The sequence below is a fragment of the Oryza sativa genome, chromosome 6 (assembly GCF_034140825.1).
Source record: "Oryza sativa Japonica Group chromosome 6, ASM3414082v1".
Classification (NCBI taxonomy): domain Eukaryota; kingdom Viridiplantae; phylum Streptophyta; class Magnoliopsida; order Poales; family Poaceae; genus Oryza; species Oryza sativa.
In genome coordinates this window covers 9,145,633-9,160,577 of record NC_089040.1, presented here as the reverse complement: position 1 = coordinate 9,160,577, position 14,945 = coordinate 9,145,633, and the positions used below count along the sequence as shown (strand labels likewise).

General features: G+C 46.5%; 3 protein-coding genes across 4 annotated transcripts; 2 read left to right on the top strand and 1 right to left on the bottom strand.

The window, feature by feature from the left end:
• Positions 1-3,239: 3,239 nt before the first annotated feature.
• LOC4340723 (uncharacterized) lies at positions 3,240-7,504 on the top strand. 2 transcript variants are annotated; one of them, XM_066311802.1, is made up of 7 exons: positions 3,240-3,620; positions 3,718-3,801; positions 3,910-4,092; positions 4,640-4,810; positions 5,648-5,683; positions 6,039-6,127; positions 6,520-7,504. In XM_066311802.1, the coding sequence occupies exons 1-7, from the start codon at positions 3,509-3,511 to the stop codon at positions 7,222-7,224; spliced, it is 1,380 nt and encodes a 459-aa protein (XP_066167899.1). In that variant the 5' UTR covers positions 3,240-3,508; the 3' UTR covers positions 7,225-7,504. The 2 variants fall into 2 exon arrangements, with proteins under 2 accessions (XP_066167899.1, XP_015644426.1); XM_015788940.3 differs by having other exon boundaries at positions 5,648-5,857.
• A 990-nt stretch (positions 7,505-8,494) lies between these two features.
• Positions 8,495-11,441, bottom strand: LOC4340722 (uncharacterized). The gene is made up of 7 exons (XM_015788942.3): positions 10,898-11,441; positions 10,271-10,512; positions 10,065-10,187; positions 9,788-9,904; positions 9,518-9,700; positions 9,288-9,429; positions 8,495-9,100 (listed from the first exon to the last, which is right to left on the bottom strand). The coding sequence occupies exons 1-7, from the start codon at positions 11,322-11,324 to the stop codon at positions 9,039-9,041; spliced, it is 1,296 nt and encodes a 431-aa protein (XP_015644428.1). The 5' UTR covers positions 11,325-11,441; the 3' UTR covers positions 8,495-9,038.
• A 2,641-nt stretch (positions 11,442-14,082) lies between these two features.
• Positions 14,083-14,775, top strand: LOC112939249 (EID1-like F-box protein 3). Its single transcript, XM_026026016.2, has 3 exons — positions 14,083-14,282; positions 14,320-14,377; positions 14,452-14,775. The coding sequence occupies exons 1-3, from the start codon at positions 14,083-14,085 to the stop codon at positions 14,773-14,775; spliced, it is 582 nt and encodes a 193-aa protein (XP_025881801.2).
• Positions 14,776-14,945: the final 170 nt, after the last annotated feature.

Genomic DNA, 14,945 nt, shown 5'->3' with positions numbered 1-14,945 from the left:
CAGGCCATGAGGCATTTGGCCAGCCAACCAGCAATTCTCGTGGTCCACTTCCACTTATGTTGCCCCATCCACCGTCGATGAGAGGGCGGCGAGCCAGACCAAGCACCAACGGCAACGATGACACGGAGGAAGCCCACGATGAGCCCCAGGTCGACGCGGCGGAGAAGGCTGCGGAGCACTTCTTGTAGGGGCACCGGACCTTGCCTATAATAGCCCGCGCTCCAGAACTACGCAACCCAGCCCATCCGACAAGCAAACCCATTTACACATAGCACCTCACTTACACTTTTATATACTCGCTTCGTGTATATTGATTACCGTGAGCGGTATATAGTTGGAGGGAAAAATAACTTATATGGTTTCACTCTTGCTCAACTCGTAAGGTGATACTAATAAAATGCACACAACATTTAATTATGAGTCACATAGGCCACATCCTAATTGAGCTAGGATGTCACAATGCCAAAGCCTACCGCCATCCACCGCCTTCATTACTTATCGTTGTCTACTCAAGCTCCACTCTATTTCCTTCCTTTCCCCACCCTCGTTGCCAATGATGTGATGTGGTGGCCATGGTGTGGGTGGGAAGGGAAAAGATGTATTGGAGAGGAAGAAAATATAAATAAAGATTGACATGTGAAGCCCACAATTGGATTGGAGAGGATAAATAGAGAGGATGTTAAAGTTAAAGGTAAATTTCGCTCTCTAATTTTTTTTAACAAGCTAACTAAATAGACATTTAGAGAGTCATATTTAAAGATGTTGTTAGAGACACTTCATGGAAGGATATTTTCATGCTCTTAGGGCAATAGCAGTGCAGCTACCGTACTTGAGAAGCCAAAGCCTCCAGCTAGACTAGGAACGGTGTAAGAAACACCCTCCATAGTGTATGTGGTATTAAATAGGTTCCTTCACAGTACATGTTACTTATTATAGTGGGTCTCAACCGTCTCTCTCTTCTCACTTTTCATCTCCCCCTCTCATCCCTTTGCCTTTTCCCACCAGCCACCAAGCAAAGGAAGTGAGACACTAGGCGGCCCAAGCGGCGACGCGTTAGGCGGGGAACGGAGAGGCGGCGGGATGGCACCACCTCTCCAGGCGACGACGCCACCAAACTCACCGGATCCGAAGTCGGCTAGCAGCGGGGTGGCACCACCTCTCTGGACGACGGCGCTACTGAGCTCGCTGAACCTCGCAATAACTTTGGCCTAAGCCGCCGCCGAGCTTCACCCCCCTGTCTCGAATCCGCGGTTATGTTTTTGGTTCATGCGAGGTTGAGGTGAGCTCCAACGAGGGCTACGGCGCCGACAAAGGCGAGCTCTGACGAGGTCTGTGGCATACGTGCTTTTGCCTCCCGTCCCAGTCCTTGCATCTTGTGACCATCGGTGGGTGGATCGAGCACCGGAGCTGGAGCTCGGTGGTGCAAGCTGGAGGGAGGGTCGCAAGGGGCTGCCACCGCCGTTGAGCTCCTCGGCTGCGTGCGATGCGGCCTCCTCCCCTGACAGATCTGGCCACTTCCTTCTCATTATCCTCCTCGCCGCCTCTCCTTCGATCCTCTCACTCTTTTACCTGGTGGAGCTAGAGTACGGGACACGAATGTGTGGGTCTAGACCTGCGAAATCTAACGAGGAACCTATGGCAATATTTGGCTCTGCGTTCTTCATGTAGCAATGCAATAGGTAGACATGGAGTGGAATCTCCGACGTGGCTAGCTTGGGCTAAATTCCACTTCAGTGCACTATGAAAATCCTTAGACACCCCTTTGGAAGAAAATTCTATGCGGCAGCGTCGCATGACGCTTCTCGTGTGACACCGTGCGAACTGGCGACGCGTGTCCGGCTGCCGCCCGCGTGAGAGTTTCCTGGCCTGCTAGCTGCTGCTGCTCCCTGCAGACCTGCTAGCTCTCGCGGCGCTGTTGTTGCTCGCACGCAGCGCGCTCCCGCGCCGCCGCCGACGACCTGCTGCATTGTTGCTTCTACTCGCGTGCTCCTGTGGCACCGCGCTGTCACCGACTTGCTGCTCGTGGCTGCGCTCTGACGCTCCGCTGCCTGCCTACCTACCTAGGGATGAAAACGGTCGGAAACGATCGGAAAACAGCCTCAATCATTTCCGTAACCATATTTTTCTTGGAAATGAAATCGGAAACGGTAAATTCGGAAATGAAAACGATATCGGAAATATCGGAAAACCGGAAACGGAACAATACAGACGGAAACATGTCGGTACAGATCGAAAACAGGTAACAAATACGGATACATTAAACTATAAAAACATATATTTAACTTTACATAAGTATGTTATATGTATACATAAATTCAAGCTTATACTATATAAATTATAAATTAACTTCATTTTAGCCATGTACAAAAGTTAGAGATTTGATTGAAGAGTCAGTCAATATGTAAGCTGCGGGTCAAGTATAGACATGCTCTATAAATATCGACATATTTAGAATATGGTAATTACCATATTATAAGAAACGGTAATTTTCACAAGAATACGGTAAATACGGAAACGATCGGTATAACAGTAAAACCATTTCTGTTTTCATTTCCATATTTTTTACCATTTCCATTTTTGTTTCGATCGATTATCATTTCCATATGGCTCGGCCGGTAGAAAGTCGAAAACGAACGCCGGTCGGCCGGTAATTACCGTTACCGTTTTCACCCCTATACCTACCGGCTGCCACAAGGGAGCAGCAGGGCCCTTACAGAAGCAGCAGCAGCCGCTGCCGTCGTCACCATAGCAGATTAGAGCGATGGCTGCCTTTAAGCTGCGGCCTGCGGCTTTGACTCGTCCCAATAGGCGTCGACTCGGCTCCAGCAAAAATCGCGATAGGCATCGGCTCGGCTCAAAGAAAAATCTTGTGCGGTCGGTAGCTGTACATACGTCACCAGTTCGTACGGTGTCGCACGAGAAGTGCCATGCGAAACTGCCGCACAGAATTTTTTTTTCCCACCCCTCCCCCCCCCCCCCCTCTACTCCTACCCCTGAAATCACCCACAGGAAAAACCACTCGGAAACCGTAGCTAAAGCCCGGAAAGGAGGATAGGAAAACCGTGCAAACGGGGCCAGCGAGCAGTAATGACAGCGGCGGCACTGCAGCAGCATTGCCAGCGAGCTCCTCCACTCCACCTCTCTCTCTTGTCTCTTTCACGCTCTCCCTCTCCTCTCTCTCTCTCTCTCTCTCTCGCTCGCTTGCTTTACCCTCTCTCTCTCTCTTCCTCACTCTCACTGTCTCACTGTCTCACTCTCTCTTGCCCACATTTTTTTCCCCCGGAGAGCGACAACTGCAGGGCCCAAAAAGAGGCCGGATTCTTTGGTGTTTTCTGAACCTTCTTTACTTGTCCTCAAATGGCCACCTCTTCCTCCTCCTCCTCGCATTTCCTCCCATAGCTCGCATTCGCATTCGCATCGCACTCACCCTCTCCTGCAAGCAAAGCTAAAGCTTCGGTTTGGTTATTTCCTTTCCTCGCCGCTTTTTTCTTTGCTTCTTGCGGTGGCCATGGCGGTAAGGAGGAGGAGGAGGAGGAGTAGAGCCGCGGCGGTTCTGGTGGCCGCGCTGCTTCTCGCCGCCTCCGCCGCCACCGCCTCCGCGGCGTCGTCTTACCCCGCGAGTAAGCGAGCGAGCAAGCTCTCGGTTTCTTCTTGGTTTTTGGTGTTCTACTGTTTCTTGGCTGAATTCGTGTGTTTTTTTGGGATGGTTGGTGGCAGAGGTGGTGACCGGGTTGCTGTCCAGCACGGCGTCGGCGGTGGTGAAGCAGCTCTGGTCGCTCAAATCGACCGCCACAAGGACGGGTAATTCGTCTGCTCCTCCTCCTTGGAGAAAAGAAATTTCAGTTCTTGTGTGTGCGCTTCTTCCGGTTTCTTGACCGGATTATTGACGGTGGTCGGCGGCGGCGGCAGGGTCGGCGGCGGCGGGGAGGTCGATGGTGAAGTACGAGGGCGGGTACGCGGTGGAGACGGTGTTCGACGGCAGCAAGCTGGGGATCGAGCCGCACGACGTCGAGGTCACCCCCTCCGGCGAGCTCCTCGTGCTCGACTCCATGAACAGCAACGTCTACAGGGTCCAGCTGCCTCTGTCGCGATGTGAGCATTGCTAGCTCTTCTTCCTTCCTTCCTTCCTACTACTAGCTTTTCAGCTCTGACTCACAGTCTTCTTCATGGGATTCTGCTAACTAGTACTACTTTATGATGATTGTCAACTCGATGATGTGAGGCTGTGAGTTTGGTTTGGTTGGTCAGTTTGTGATTGATGATGTTTGCATGCTAGATTTTGGTCCAGGCTAGTTTGTTTGTTGATTGCGAAATGTTTGTTAGTTTCTTGTTTGCAATTATAGGTTATGATGTGATTGTGCTTTGCTACTTGGTCACTTTCACTCCCATTGTTTAGGGAAAGATGACACTGGAGTTGTCCTCTATCTTAGGATTTGACTAAACAGGAACCTGAAAAATCATTGGTGAAATGAAATACATCGTAATTTGTTTGTCCAAATTAGTACAAAAGCTTCACTATCTGATGTTTTTTTTTAAGGCACTGTACGAAAAATCGGTGTCGACATTTTACTTATCAATTGACGCATTTGAGATCACCAGATTCTGATGTATCTTGTAAAAAATGGATCAAACATTACAGATAGCAGACCGAAGCTTGTTGCTGGTTCGCCGGAAGGATTATCCGGCCATGTCGACGGGAGGCTGCGGGAGGCGAAGATGAACCATCCGAAGGGATTTACAGTGGACGATAGGGGAAACATTTATGTTGCAGATGCTATGAATATGGCAATAAGAAAGATCAGTGATACAGGTAAGCTAAAGTGTCTCTTATATGGGGTTGTTGCACATGATACTGTCTGGTCCCCAAGCATCCTATGTTTGCTATTTGGTTTTCATTGTAACTCTTCAGCACTTGTGTCCAAAGGTGCATTTGAAACAAGTTGTCAGAGTGCATGGAAAGGTCATACCCACAGTTTTAAATGCCAAAATGATAGTCTAAGTGGGGTGTGATCCATGGAAGTGTTTGTGGAATCGTGGTTATAAAACTTTCTAATCAGCATTTGTCTTATTTACAATGTCCCCAAGTTTTCAGAAATCATGACATCCTAACAGTTATGTGACTATTGATGTCAGAAAATTGAGTATCACTTGCTTTTGCAAGTTGCAACAGTGGAAGAGATGTCACACATTGAAATGAACCTCAAAGTGGACAGGAAGATTACATGATTGGACTTTATATACTAGAATGATCTCACTCTTGATATATAGTGATGTCTGTAACCCATGACATCATATTTACTCATTGAGATTGGGTATGTTATGAGTGTGTTATAGACTTGTAGTGCACTTATAATGCACTTATGCACATGCAGCCATGCACAAAACATTTTGTATATTTGTAAGGTAGATTTCTTTTTCGTATGAAAATTTATTTATATGCTTGCTTTTAATATCTCTATCCATTTTAAATTCTTCAAGTATACATTTTTTTTCTTTTAATTAATTAATTTATCTGTTCTGAAGGAACTTCATATTTGAGTTTTCCTTCTGATGAACTTTGTTTGGACTTCTGGAAGGGCCTAGCATGCATATTATTCACTTAGTCATGTAAATCAAAATGTCTCTGACAAACCGCTTTTATATGCAGGGGTTACAACCATTGCTGGGGGGAAATCAATGAGAGGTGGGCACCTAGATGGGCCAAGTGATGATGCAAAATTTTCTACTGATTTTGAAATTCGCTACATCAGCAGTAGCTGCTCCCTCTTGGTTATTGATAGAGGAAACCAAGCAATTCGCGAGATTGCACTCCACAATGATGACTGTGAATATCAGTATGAAGCTGGTTTTCCACTAGGTGCATCTACATTACAATAAGCTTTCTATTAGTACTTCTTGACCAGACAATATTGTTGTCCCATTTTCTTTTTAAACAAAAATCGTCTCAGATCTACACATTTAGTCGAATGACCTACATATTATATAGATAAGGGCATGTTAAAACTGTGGACATTAACCATTTGAGTTTGAATTCACAGGCATTGCATTGCTTTTTGCTGCTGGTTTCTTTGGGTACATGCTTGCATTGCTTCAGCGACAGGTTTTAGGGATGGTATCAACAGCAGATGTAAGTGCTTCATTTTGTTGCGTTATTATGCGAACAAAAATATTGTTTACGTTTTTTCGAAGCACAAGAAATGTAAGGCCAAGAACTATAAGAGCACAGTCCACAGTTGTACTATAAACAATGAATACAGACCTCAAGTAGATCATGGTACAGCTTTAAAATGAAATAAGTAGTTCCATTTACTCTGAATAACCATAGGTGCATTGTTTCAAGGACACTGAAAAGGTAACATACAAAATAAAGTAATACAATCAATTTTGTTGTACCTCTAGAGTGTAGACTCTAGACCAATGGTAAAGCAAAGACGAATACCATACATGTTCTCTTGCCCGCTTTGTTTTTATTTCTAATTTCATCGCCACCTTATTTTGTATGGAAATTTGACCATACAGGAACCTCAGACTCCTCCAAGACCCAGCATTGCAAGCATCCCTCCATATCAGAAGCCACTAAAGCCTTCGCTTCGGCCTCCACTGATCCCAACCGAAGATCAAGCTGGGAAACATGAGGCTGAAGAGGGGTTCTTCACCTCAATCGGCAAGCTCATCGGAGGAGCAAAATCATCTGCGGTAGAGATATTCTCACGAAAGAAACGCCCAACCCATCAGTACCATCATCACCTTCAGCAGCAAAGAGCCAACCCTTGGCCGGTGCAAGAAAGTTACGCCATCCCACATGATGAGACACCGCCACCATTGGACATGAGAGCAGCTACTCCTCGGAAGAACTACGCCTTCATGACGAAGGAGCCTGAAAAAGTTCACCATGTCCGCCATGGCCGGCCTTACTTCAACGGCTGGGACATGCAGCATGCCCCTCAGCAACAGCCAGAGCAGCAGATGTACCACCAGCAGCACCTGCAGCAGCACAGGCAGTACTCCGCAGGCCCGCAAACTTTCTACGAGCAGAGCTGCGAGACGACAAACGAGATCGTCTTTGGTGCTGTCCAGGAGGTGGACACCAAGCGGCGAATGGTGGAGATCAAGGCCGTGAACTATGGGGACACATTCTATGAGCAGTACGGGATGCGGTATCGCAACAATTACATCGGCTACAACAACAGCAGCAACGGCAACAACAACAGCTACTACTATTAAACAACCAACCCTTCTGCCCTCAATTTTCCCCCTCTCTCTTTATCCCTGTTTCTTTCCTATATGATTAGATTTACCGCTCGCGTTTTCGCTTCTCCTGACCTCCGCGACGCCTGTAACAAAAGAAAGAAAAAGCGGGGGGGAAGTAGAGGCACTAATCTTCTTCAGTCCTGACCTGTGCAATGCAATGGCAAACACCTGGGGAGGGGTTTTTGTACTACACCCTGATGATGATCAGACACTCTTACACTACCATCCTGTACATATATTTTGTTGTTCACCAGCTCAGCTGTTCCTCAATCCATGTTGGTTGCAGCACCAATCAGTCATGCTGTGATGATCTCTTTGCACTACTGCTGTATCCTGTATGGCTGTATGTTGTGTTGCCGCACCCACCACCTGATGAGCAGCTCAGCTGCATCAGTGGAGCAGGCAGGCAGGCAGCTGCCGAGACCACCTCCACTGTCAAGAAAGCTTTGGGAGTTTAGTGGCTGCATCATGTAGCGTTCGACCTCGACACAGGAAACTTGCGAAAAGCACCGCCCTTTTTTCAGTCGATCTTTGCACATGCCGATGCGCAGCGAGACGAAGCTGAATGGCAGCTTGGTTGCTGTTTGCAAAAAAAAAAAAAAAAAAAAAAAACACACTGCAAACAGCGTTACAGCAACAGTAGCTTCTCACTCACTCACCTTGCCTCGTGACGCCAGTGAATGCACTCACCGATATCACCGTCTCTCCAGTGGAGGAGGACAGCCAGGGGACACAGTCCTATGTGACCGTGGTCAGATCAGAAGTTTTCAGATGTATGTATGTATGTGTGTGTGTGACCAGTTTTACTGCGATGAGGGGTCGGCACACCGCTGACATGTATGTGGACCTGACATGTCGGATCATGGTGAAATGAAATTCAAGAGTGAGGACAAAGCAATGAGGCGATGAAAATAAATCAGATTGTCCATATCTGAAAAAAAAATTGAGAAGTTTGTGAGAGGAGAGGTTTACTATGGCACACAGGTGATGGTAGATGCTGTCGTTGTAGCAATGGATAATGTTTGCAGGGATACGTTGCTGAGAAGCCTTGGAGGGCAGTGGGCACCATTGCTGGAGGACAGAGTCGTACACTTGTGCAGGCTCTGGAGGTGTCTCTGATGTCCATGAAAGATAGACATGTTTCTGGCAGATTGCTGCGAGACAAGCTTGACGATGAACGGTGACATGTTTTCTGATCCTCTGCTGCGAGACAAGCTCGATGACGATGAAAGACGACAGGGCCTGAAGGAAAGACACTCGATACTGCTACTGCCCATTCATTATCATGTGGTTGAATTTACACTCAAAACAAATGTTGTCGATATAAAAAAAAAAACACCCTACTACATCCGTCACAAGAGAGTTCACTTTTCAACACGAATCTGACAGGCACTTGTCCAGATTCGTGTATAAAAGTGAATTAATTCTTTTGAGAACAGGGGTAATACATTATATCTTATCCCACCCGATTAGTCGAATGAAGCCTCGGCATGTTCAAGTCAAGCTATGCATACCAAAATTTTGCTTATCTCCAGCCAACAGGTAGTTAATCCAAGGCACCTTCTTGCTGCTGTCACTACTAAGCCACCTTTATCTTCGTTGAGGCAGCGAACTTTGATTCCTCTGTCATGCTAGCTATTTACTTTTCGTTGAGGCAGCGAACTTTGATTCCTCTGTCATGCTAGCTATTTACTTTCTTATTAGGTAGCAACACTTCAATCATCACTAATAAGAGTTCGCTGAATTATTTATGAAAAAATGGTTCATCTGCTTCTTCAATTTTCATGTCAACTGTCCCCTCTAGATACATCAGGAAATGATCCCAGTATCTGAACCATAAAGCTACCAGCTGAAAAAGAAAAAAAAAACAAGAAAAAAACATATCATCTTCTTGTTTTGAGATCTTCCCCAACGAATGATCCTTCCATTTCTTGGATCATGGCTAATAACTATTTTTTTGGTAGATAACATTTCTAGTCCAGAATGTCAGAGACCATCATGAGTAACAACATAAAAAGATTAGTAGTAAGATGTACCTATGATGAAGATAGCTCCAACAAATCCTGTCATGCCCCATCTCTCACCAAGCATAGCCCATGCAAAAGCTGCACCCCATACAGGTTCCAGACCATAAATTATTGCAGTTTCCGTAGCTGATACATCACGCATAGCAGCCACCTAAGACAATGAAAAGGTCCACACAATTAACACTTCAAAATGTTGTCCTCAACTGAAGAGAATTGATGCAGTGAGGATAAAATGTTACCTCTGCCCATAAACAAAAGGTAGTTGAGAATATGCCTGTGTATAGTATTGACAACCAGGGAAACTGTATCATCACACCAAATAACTTCATCGGTGACTGTAATTGTGAAGTCCACTGGTGCACATTCTTGGCGGAGCATTTAATAAAGAATGAGACTGCAGATACAAATGCTACAACAAGCACCTGGGTTTACATTTCCTATTTAGCACCTCATCTGTAACAGAGTAAAAAAAAATATCATGATATAAATTGCAAAAATGGAGAACAAACCTGGCATCCAACAAGAGCTGGAAAATTCTCTTTCTTCATATTTCGGGAAATATGCTCAGTCCTGAGCATATGAATTGCAAAACCAAAGGCACTAAGGAGGTTCAGAAGATCACCGACCTAATGATATTACCAAGAAAACATCAGTACTCCAGAGGACCGAAGGACCAAATTCTAACAAGAACGATATTTGACAGAGAGGAATATTGTAGTCATAAGTAAAATAGACAAAAAGTGCAGACAAATTTGTTAACCTGTTCATGTGGATAATCTGACTTACACATGGCGGTGAACCACTTAACTCCAGAATACCAACCCCAATAAGGGATAAAAGTGCTCCAATCCATGTATAGGCAGGTATTTCTGCTCCAAGGATCCCATCCAAGAAAGGGACAATGATCACCTGAACATATTTGAGTAAAGAACCATGAAAATCTATATATTCTAGGGAGGACCTTATTGGACTAAGCTTGAGAAACATGTTACCGTGAGGGACGAAATGAAAGCCGTGCGACCAGCATCAGCTGTGACTAAACCAATAGCCTGAGCAAGGTAACCAATGGCTACCCAAATGCCCAGCTCTACTCCTCTAATAAAGACTTGAACATCATTGAGTGCCTTCAACAAGAGCGGTACAAAAGGAATGGCTGAGATAGTGAAGCGCAATACATTGAAAAGATCAGGATCTAACATAGTCTCCGCCTCTTTAACAACAGAAATGTTGCTTGCTGCAATAAATAAAAATCAAACTCAAACATTATTGACAAGAGAATTGTTTCAATACAAAATATGAAAAAAAAATTGGATGAACTGTTTCACTGTAAACCAAACTGTTCACTATACATAGATAAACTATACCAATGAAACAAAGGCCTACCGACCATGAACACTCTCTCGCAACTCAAGCATATCCCAAATGCAAACGTACAAATAGCCTAGCAGCATAGAAGACATCTCAACAGAAAACCACTAGTTCCATGAAGTTTGCAATTAAATAGAAGGATCAAATATTGTTCAAGTACTGTCCATTTCTCTCCGTAATAACATCGAACAGGTGATGTGCAAGCGCGGCAAGTGCGTTTTCACAACGCAGGGTGTACATGACGTGCGTACCGAAGACGATGGTGACCAGATTGAGCAAGACGACGCTCCTCGCCTTCCGGGGCACCAACGAGGCCACCTTCCGCCACGCCGCCCGCGCCCGCCGCCGCGCCGTGGTGCAAGGCGAGGCGGGCGGTTCGTCGGGGACGGGGGCGGCGGATTCCCGCATCCCGGGCGGCACCGACTTCCACCTCCCACTCTCATCGGCCGCCTTCTTCTTCTTCTTCTTCTTCTTCGACGGCGGCGGCGGCGACCGGTTGGAATCCTTCGACGGAGAACCTGAATTGGAGGCGGCGGCCAAAGGCGCGAGGAGGCGCCGCCGTCTCGTCGGCGAGGGCGCCGCCGCTGGGAGGAGGCGGGGGAGGGTGCGGAGGGGAGGGGCTTCTAGAAGGGAAGGACGCCACGGGCGGGGAGGGTTCGGAAGCTTCGAGAGGAACATCTCGCCGGTGGGGAAGGTTCTAGAAGGTTGGAGGCTGCGACCGGCGGCTGGAGGAAAAACGGCGAGGTGGAGGAGGCGAGCGGCCTACGATTGGCCTGTTTGGGTGGGCCGAAATCTAGGCCTATCCACGTGTAAGGTCGAGATTTTAGCTCGAGTACTCGGCCCACGAATGTGTGTGGGCCTCGATTTCGGTCCATCCAAACAAAGATTATGGCTTCTCTTGTGATTTCGGATTTTAGTTTGCGCATGTCCTAAACTTCTAAATTGTATGTTTTATATATAATTTTTTATAGGAATTTTAAAATAGTTTCCTAAATCAACTTCAACTTTGTGTCACTCATTTATACCTTCAAGTAGTTATCACAACATCAGATTATCTATTGATTTCAGCTATCTCAAATAGGACCTATATGGACTACGGAGTGATTAAGATCCCCTAACTTTAGGGGGGGTTAAAGTCAGATGAACAGTATCATGACTTTGGGGTGTTTTCAGCCATCCGATTCACAGCAAACGAACGAGATCAATCTCTAAAGTATGCTACAATACTAAAGAAACAGTAGTGCGGTACAATACAATTGATTGTTTTAAACTGTAGCTATAAAAATAACTGCAAAATCACTTTTTTCTACTGTGGTGTTAGACTCATTTATTGTGCGTCTCTATCTTTAGCGCCCGAAGTAAGAGCAGGTACAATAGCAGGCTATTAGCCAGCTATAAACATATTTTAATAAGATAAACGATGAGAGAGAAGAGCAGCGGGCTACAGATCTGTAGCTAGCTGCAGCACGGACTCCAAGACACACTGTGTGTATGACAGGTGGGACCATATATTAATAGTATAGTAAGCAATTATTATATGAATTGGCTATTAGATTAAATATAGATGAATTGGAGCTAGTAGTGAGCTGTACTATTAGACTTGCTCTAAGTGGATATGGATCCCTATGAAGTGGGATTGAGGTAAGAAATGAGTGGCACAAACTACATTTGCGGTGCAACGTACACTAATGCCCATACGGCAGCCAGAAGGTCACGGCGCTCCCACAAAACATTAAATAGATAAATCAATGTCATAGGAGCATGATAAGAAACTCTGATGTGTATGGCAACCATATAACAACATCAATAAGAGGTGTGGTTACATGGACTGCCATTGCAATCAGGAGTACTAGAGGGTGGTGGACAAACATAATAACGACATTGATAGAAATTAAGAAGGGCATGCATCATCGGAATCATTTCGATAATAACTACCCCCTCCGTCCCTAAATATTTGATGCCATTGACTTTTTTAAACATGTTTGACCGTTCGTCTTATTAAAAACTATTAATTCTTTTCTTATCATTTGATTCATTGTTAAATATACTTTTATGTATACATATAGTTTTACATATTTCACAAAAGTTTTTAATAAGACGAACGGTCAAATATGTTTAAAAAAGTCAACGGCGTCAAATATTTAGGGACGGAGAGAGTATATGGTACCTCGCACGTTGTTACGAGAAAATTATGATAAAAATCAAAGATATGAGTTGTAAAAGTTTCTTACTTTTTTACTATATGATTTTCTTTCATGTGCTTATATATTTTATATCTTGATCAATTATTCAAAGGTTGTAAATGATTAGGTTGTATGGGATGTCTTTTGTAGAGAGGAGATGTAATTTGCACTTTTGATGAATGATCCAAAAGCTAAAAATAATTAAGGTGATGTGGCTCCATAAGAGAGAGAATTAACATTAACTATACTTAGTGGGGATGAACTTTATAGATACATAGGATCCGTTTGATATGTGTTACCAAGAAGGTCAAATTCTTATAGCCTAATATACCTTTTTTAGATTTTAGGAAAATAGTTAATTAAGTTCAGAATTGTATTTCATAACTGAATTCAAATTAAAAGAATACTTTGCAATTCCAACTCTTTCAAACTTTGTTTAGGGTTAGCTCTACAATGTTCTATGTCAGGTTTGTTTCCGCCATATATTTTCCCATATATATACGCCCATCTGAGAAAACATTCTTCAACCCATCCGTGACAAAGAAACCAACCAAAACCACAAAAAAAAAAAAACTTGCGAAATGCCCAGTATTGCACATTTTGCTGTACAACAATTCATCAAAATGCTCACTGCGTGGCAAGTCCAGTGTCAGTGTCTTAGAGCATCCATAATGTTCATACAAAATGAGTAGTAAGAAGTCTTCGTACTACTTTACCTTTAGAGAAAATCCATGAAATGCCATTGACAAACACCCTAATCCAAGAAATGCCATCGACGAACGCGACTTCCAGCAAATGCCATCGTACGAGCCATTTTGTCCCAAAAATGCCATCGCCGTCACTTTCACTCTGTTAGACACCGTTAATTTTGTCAAAATGACCAAATTACCCTCCTCAACAAAGGATAAATCCCCTTCTCTTCCATCCCATCGCCGGCCACTATTCCTCCCCTCCACTTCAATCGCCAGCTCCCGATGGGCGACAGCGGCAAGGCGACGCTCCCAGGCGGTGGCACATCAGTTCCAGGCGTCGACGCGACGGGCGGCGAGGAGGTGGCAGGCGGTGGCGCGGGGCTCCCAGGCGGCGGCGCGGTGGTCCCAGGCGGCGCCTGTGGCAGCGGTCCCAGGCGTCGACGTGACGGGCGGCGAGGAGGTGGAAGGCAGCGGAGCGTCGGTCCCAGGCGGCGGCGCGTCGGCAGCAGGCGTCCGCGCGGTGGTCCCAGGCGTTGACGCGACGGGCGGCGAGGAGGTGGCATGCGGCGGCGCGGTGGTCCCAGGCGGCGGCGCGTCGGCCGCAGGCACGGTGGTCCCAGGCGACGGCGCCTCGGCAGCAGGCATCCGCACGACGGTCCCAGGCATCGACTCATTGGGGGAGGTTGGCCGGTGATGGCGAAGCTGCTCTTCTTCTGCTGCCGCGCGGCCGCCGCCGTGCCGGGCCACTTTGCGAGCACGCGGTGGCCGTCGCTAGTGGCGGATCCACCTCCCGGACAGGTCGGGCGGCCGCCCGTGCTCCGTCGATGTCGTCTTCACTACGAATAGCTGTCAACACCTATCAAAATTAGTCGATCACCGAAAAACGCTATTACTCGCCCGGGCTCAACGATGCCGCTAGCTCCGCCACTGGCCGTCGCTGGCGCAGTGTACGACGACATCGTGGGCGCGTACCGCGGGTTCATGCCGTCGCGGACGCGCGCGTTCCTCGTCATCCACCATGGCCCGCTCGAGCCGCACGTCCGCTGCCCCTACTGCGGCGCCCGCGTCTGGAGCATGACCGCCGCGGGGCTCGCCCGCCTCTCCTCCTCTTCCTCCAGCGACGGCGAGCGAAGCGCCGACTCCGACTCCAACCACAGCGACGACGAGTCATTCGCCGCCGCTGACGTGAGCCTCCCACTTCCTCTGGCTAGCCGCGTGTCAGGCCGGCGCCTTCGAGGCAGGCCGGCCATGTAACGCATCAAGCATTAGCGGTAGTTTTTTTTTTACCGGTGGATTGGGATAGTATTATTTGGAGTGAGGGCAATTTAGTCATTCTTGTAAAATGTTTTGTTCTAACGGTGTGGACTAACGGTGTGATGGCATTTCTGGGAGAAATAGGCTTGTACGATGGCATTTTCAGGAAG

Coding starts and splice junctions, on each gene's coding strand:
- LOC4340722 (XM_015788942.3), bottom strand. CDS start 11,324: ATGTTCCTCTCGAAGCTTCCGAACCCTCCCCGCCCGTGGCGTCCTTCC. Junction 10,513..10,897: donor TCTGGTCACCATCGTCTTCG/GTACGCACGTCA, acceptor TATTTATTGCAG/CAAGCAACATTTCTGTTGTT. Junction 9,701..9,787: donor CAGCTCTTGTTGGATGCCAG/GTTTGTTCTCCA, acceptor ATGTAAACCCAG/GTGCTTGTTGTAGCATTTGT.
- LOC4340723 (XM_015788940.3), top strand. CDS start 3,509: ATGGCGGTAAGGAGGAGGAGGAGGAGGAGTAGAGCCGCGGCGGTTCTG. Junction 4,811..5,647: donor AAGAAAGATCAGTGATACAG/GTAAGCTAAAGT, acceptor TTTTATATGCAG/GGGTTACAACCATTGCTGGG. Junction 5,858..6,038: donor TGAAGCTGGTTTTCCACTAG/GTGCATCTACAT, acceptor TTGAATTCACAG/GCATTGCATTGCTTTTTGCT.
- LOC112939249 (XM_026026016.2), top strand. CDS start 14,083: ATGCGGCGGCGCGGTGGTCCCAGGCGGCGGCGCGTCGGCCGCAGGCAC. Junction 14,283..14,319: donor GGCCACTTTGCGAGCACGCG/GTGGCCGTCGCT, acceptor CCTCCCGGACAG/GTCGGGCGGCCGCCCGTGCT. Junction 14,378..14,451: donor CTACGAATAGCTGTCAACAC/CTATCAAAATTA, acceptor GCTCCGCCACTG/GCCGTCGCTGGCGCAGTGTA.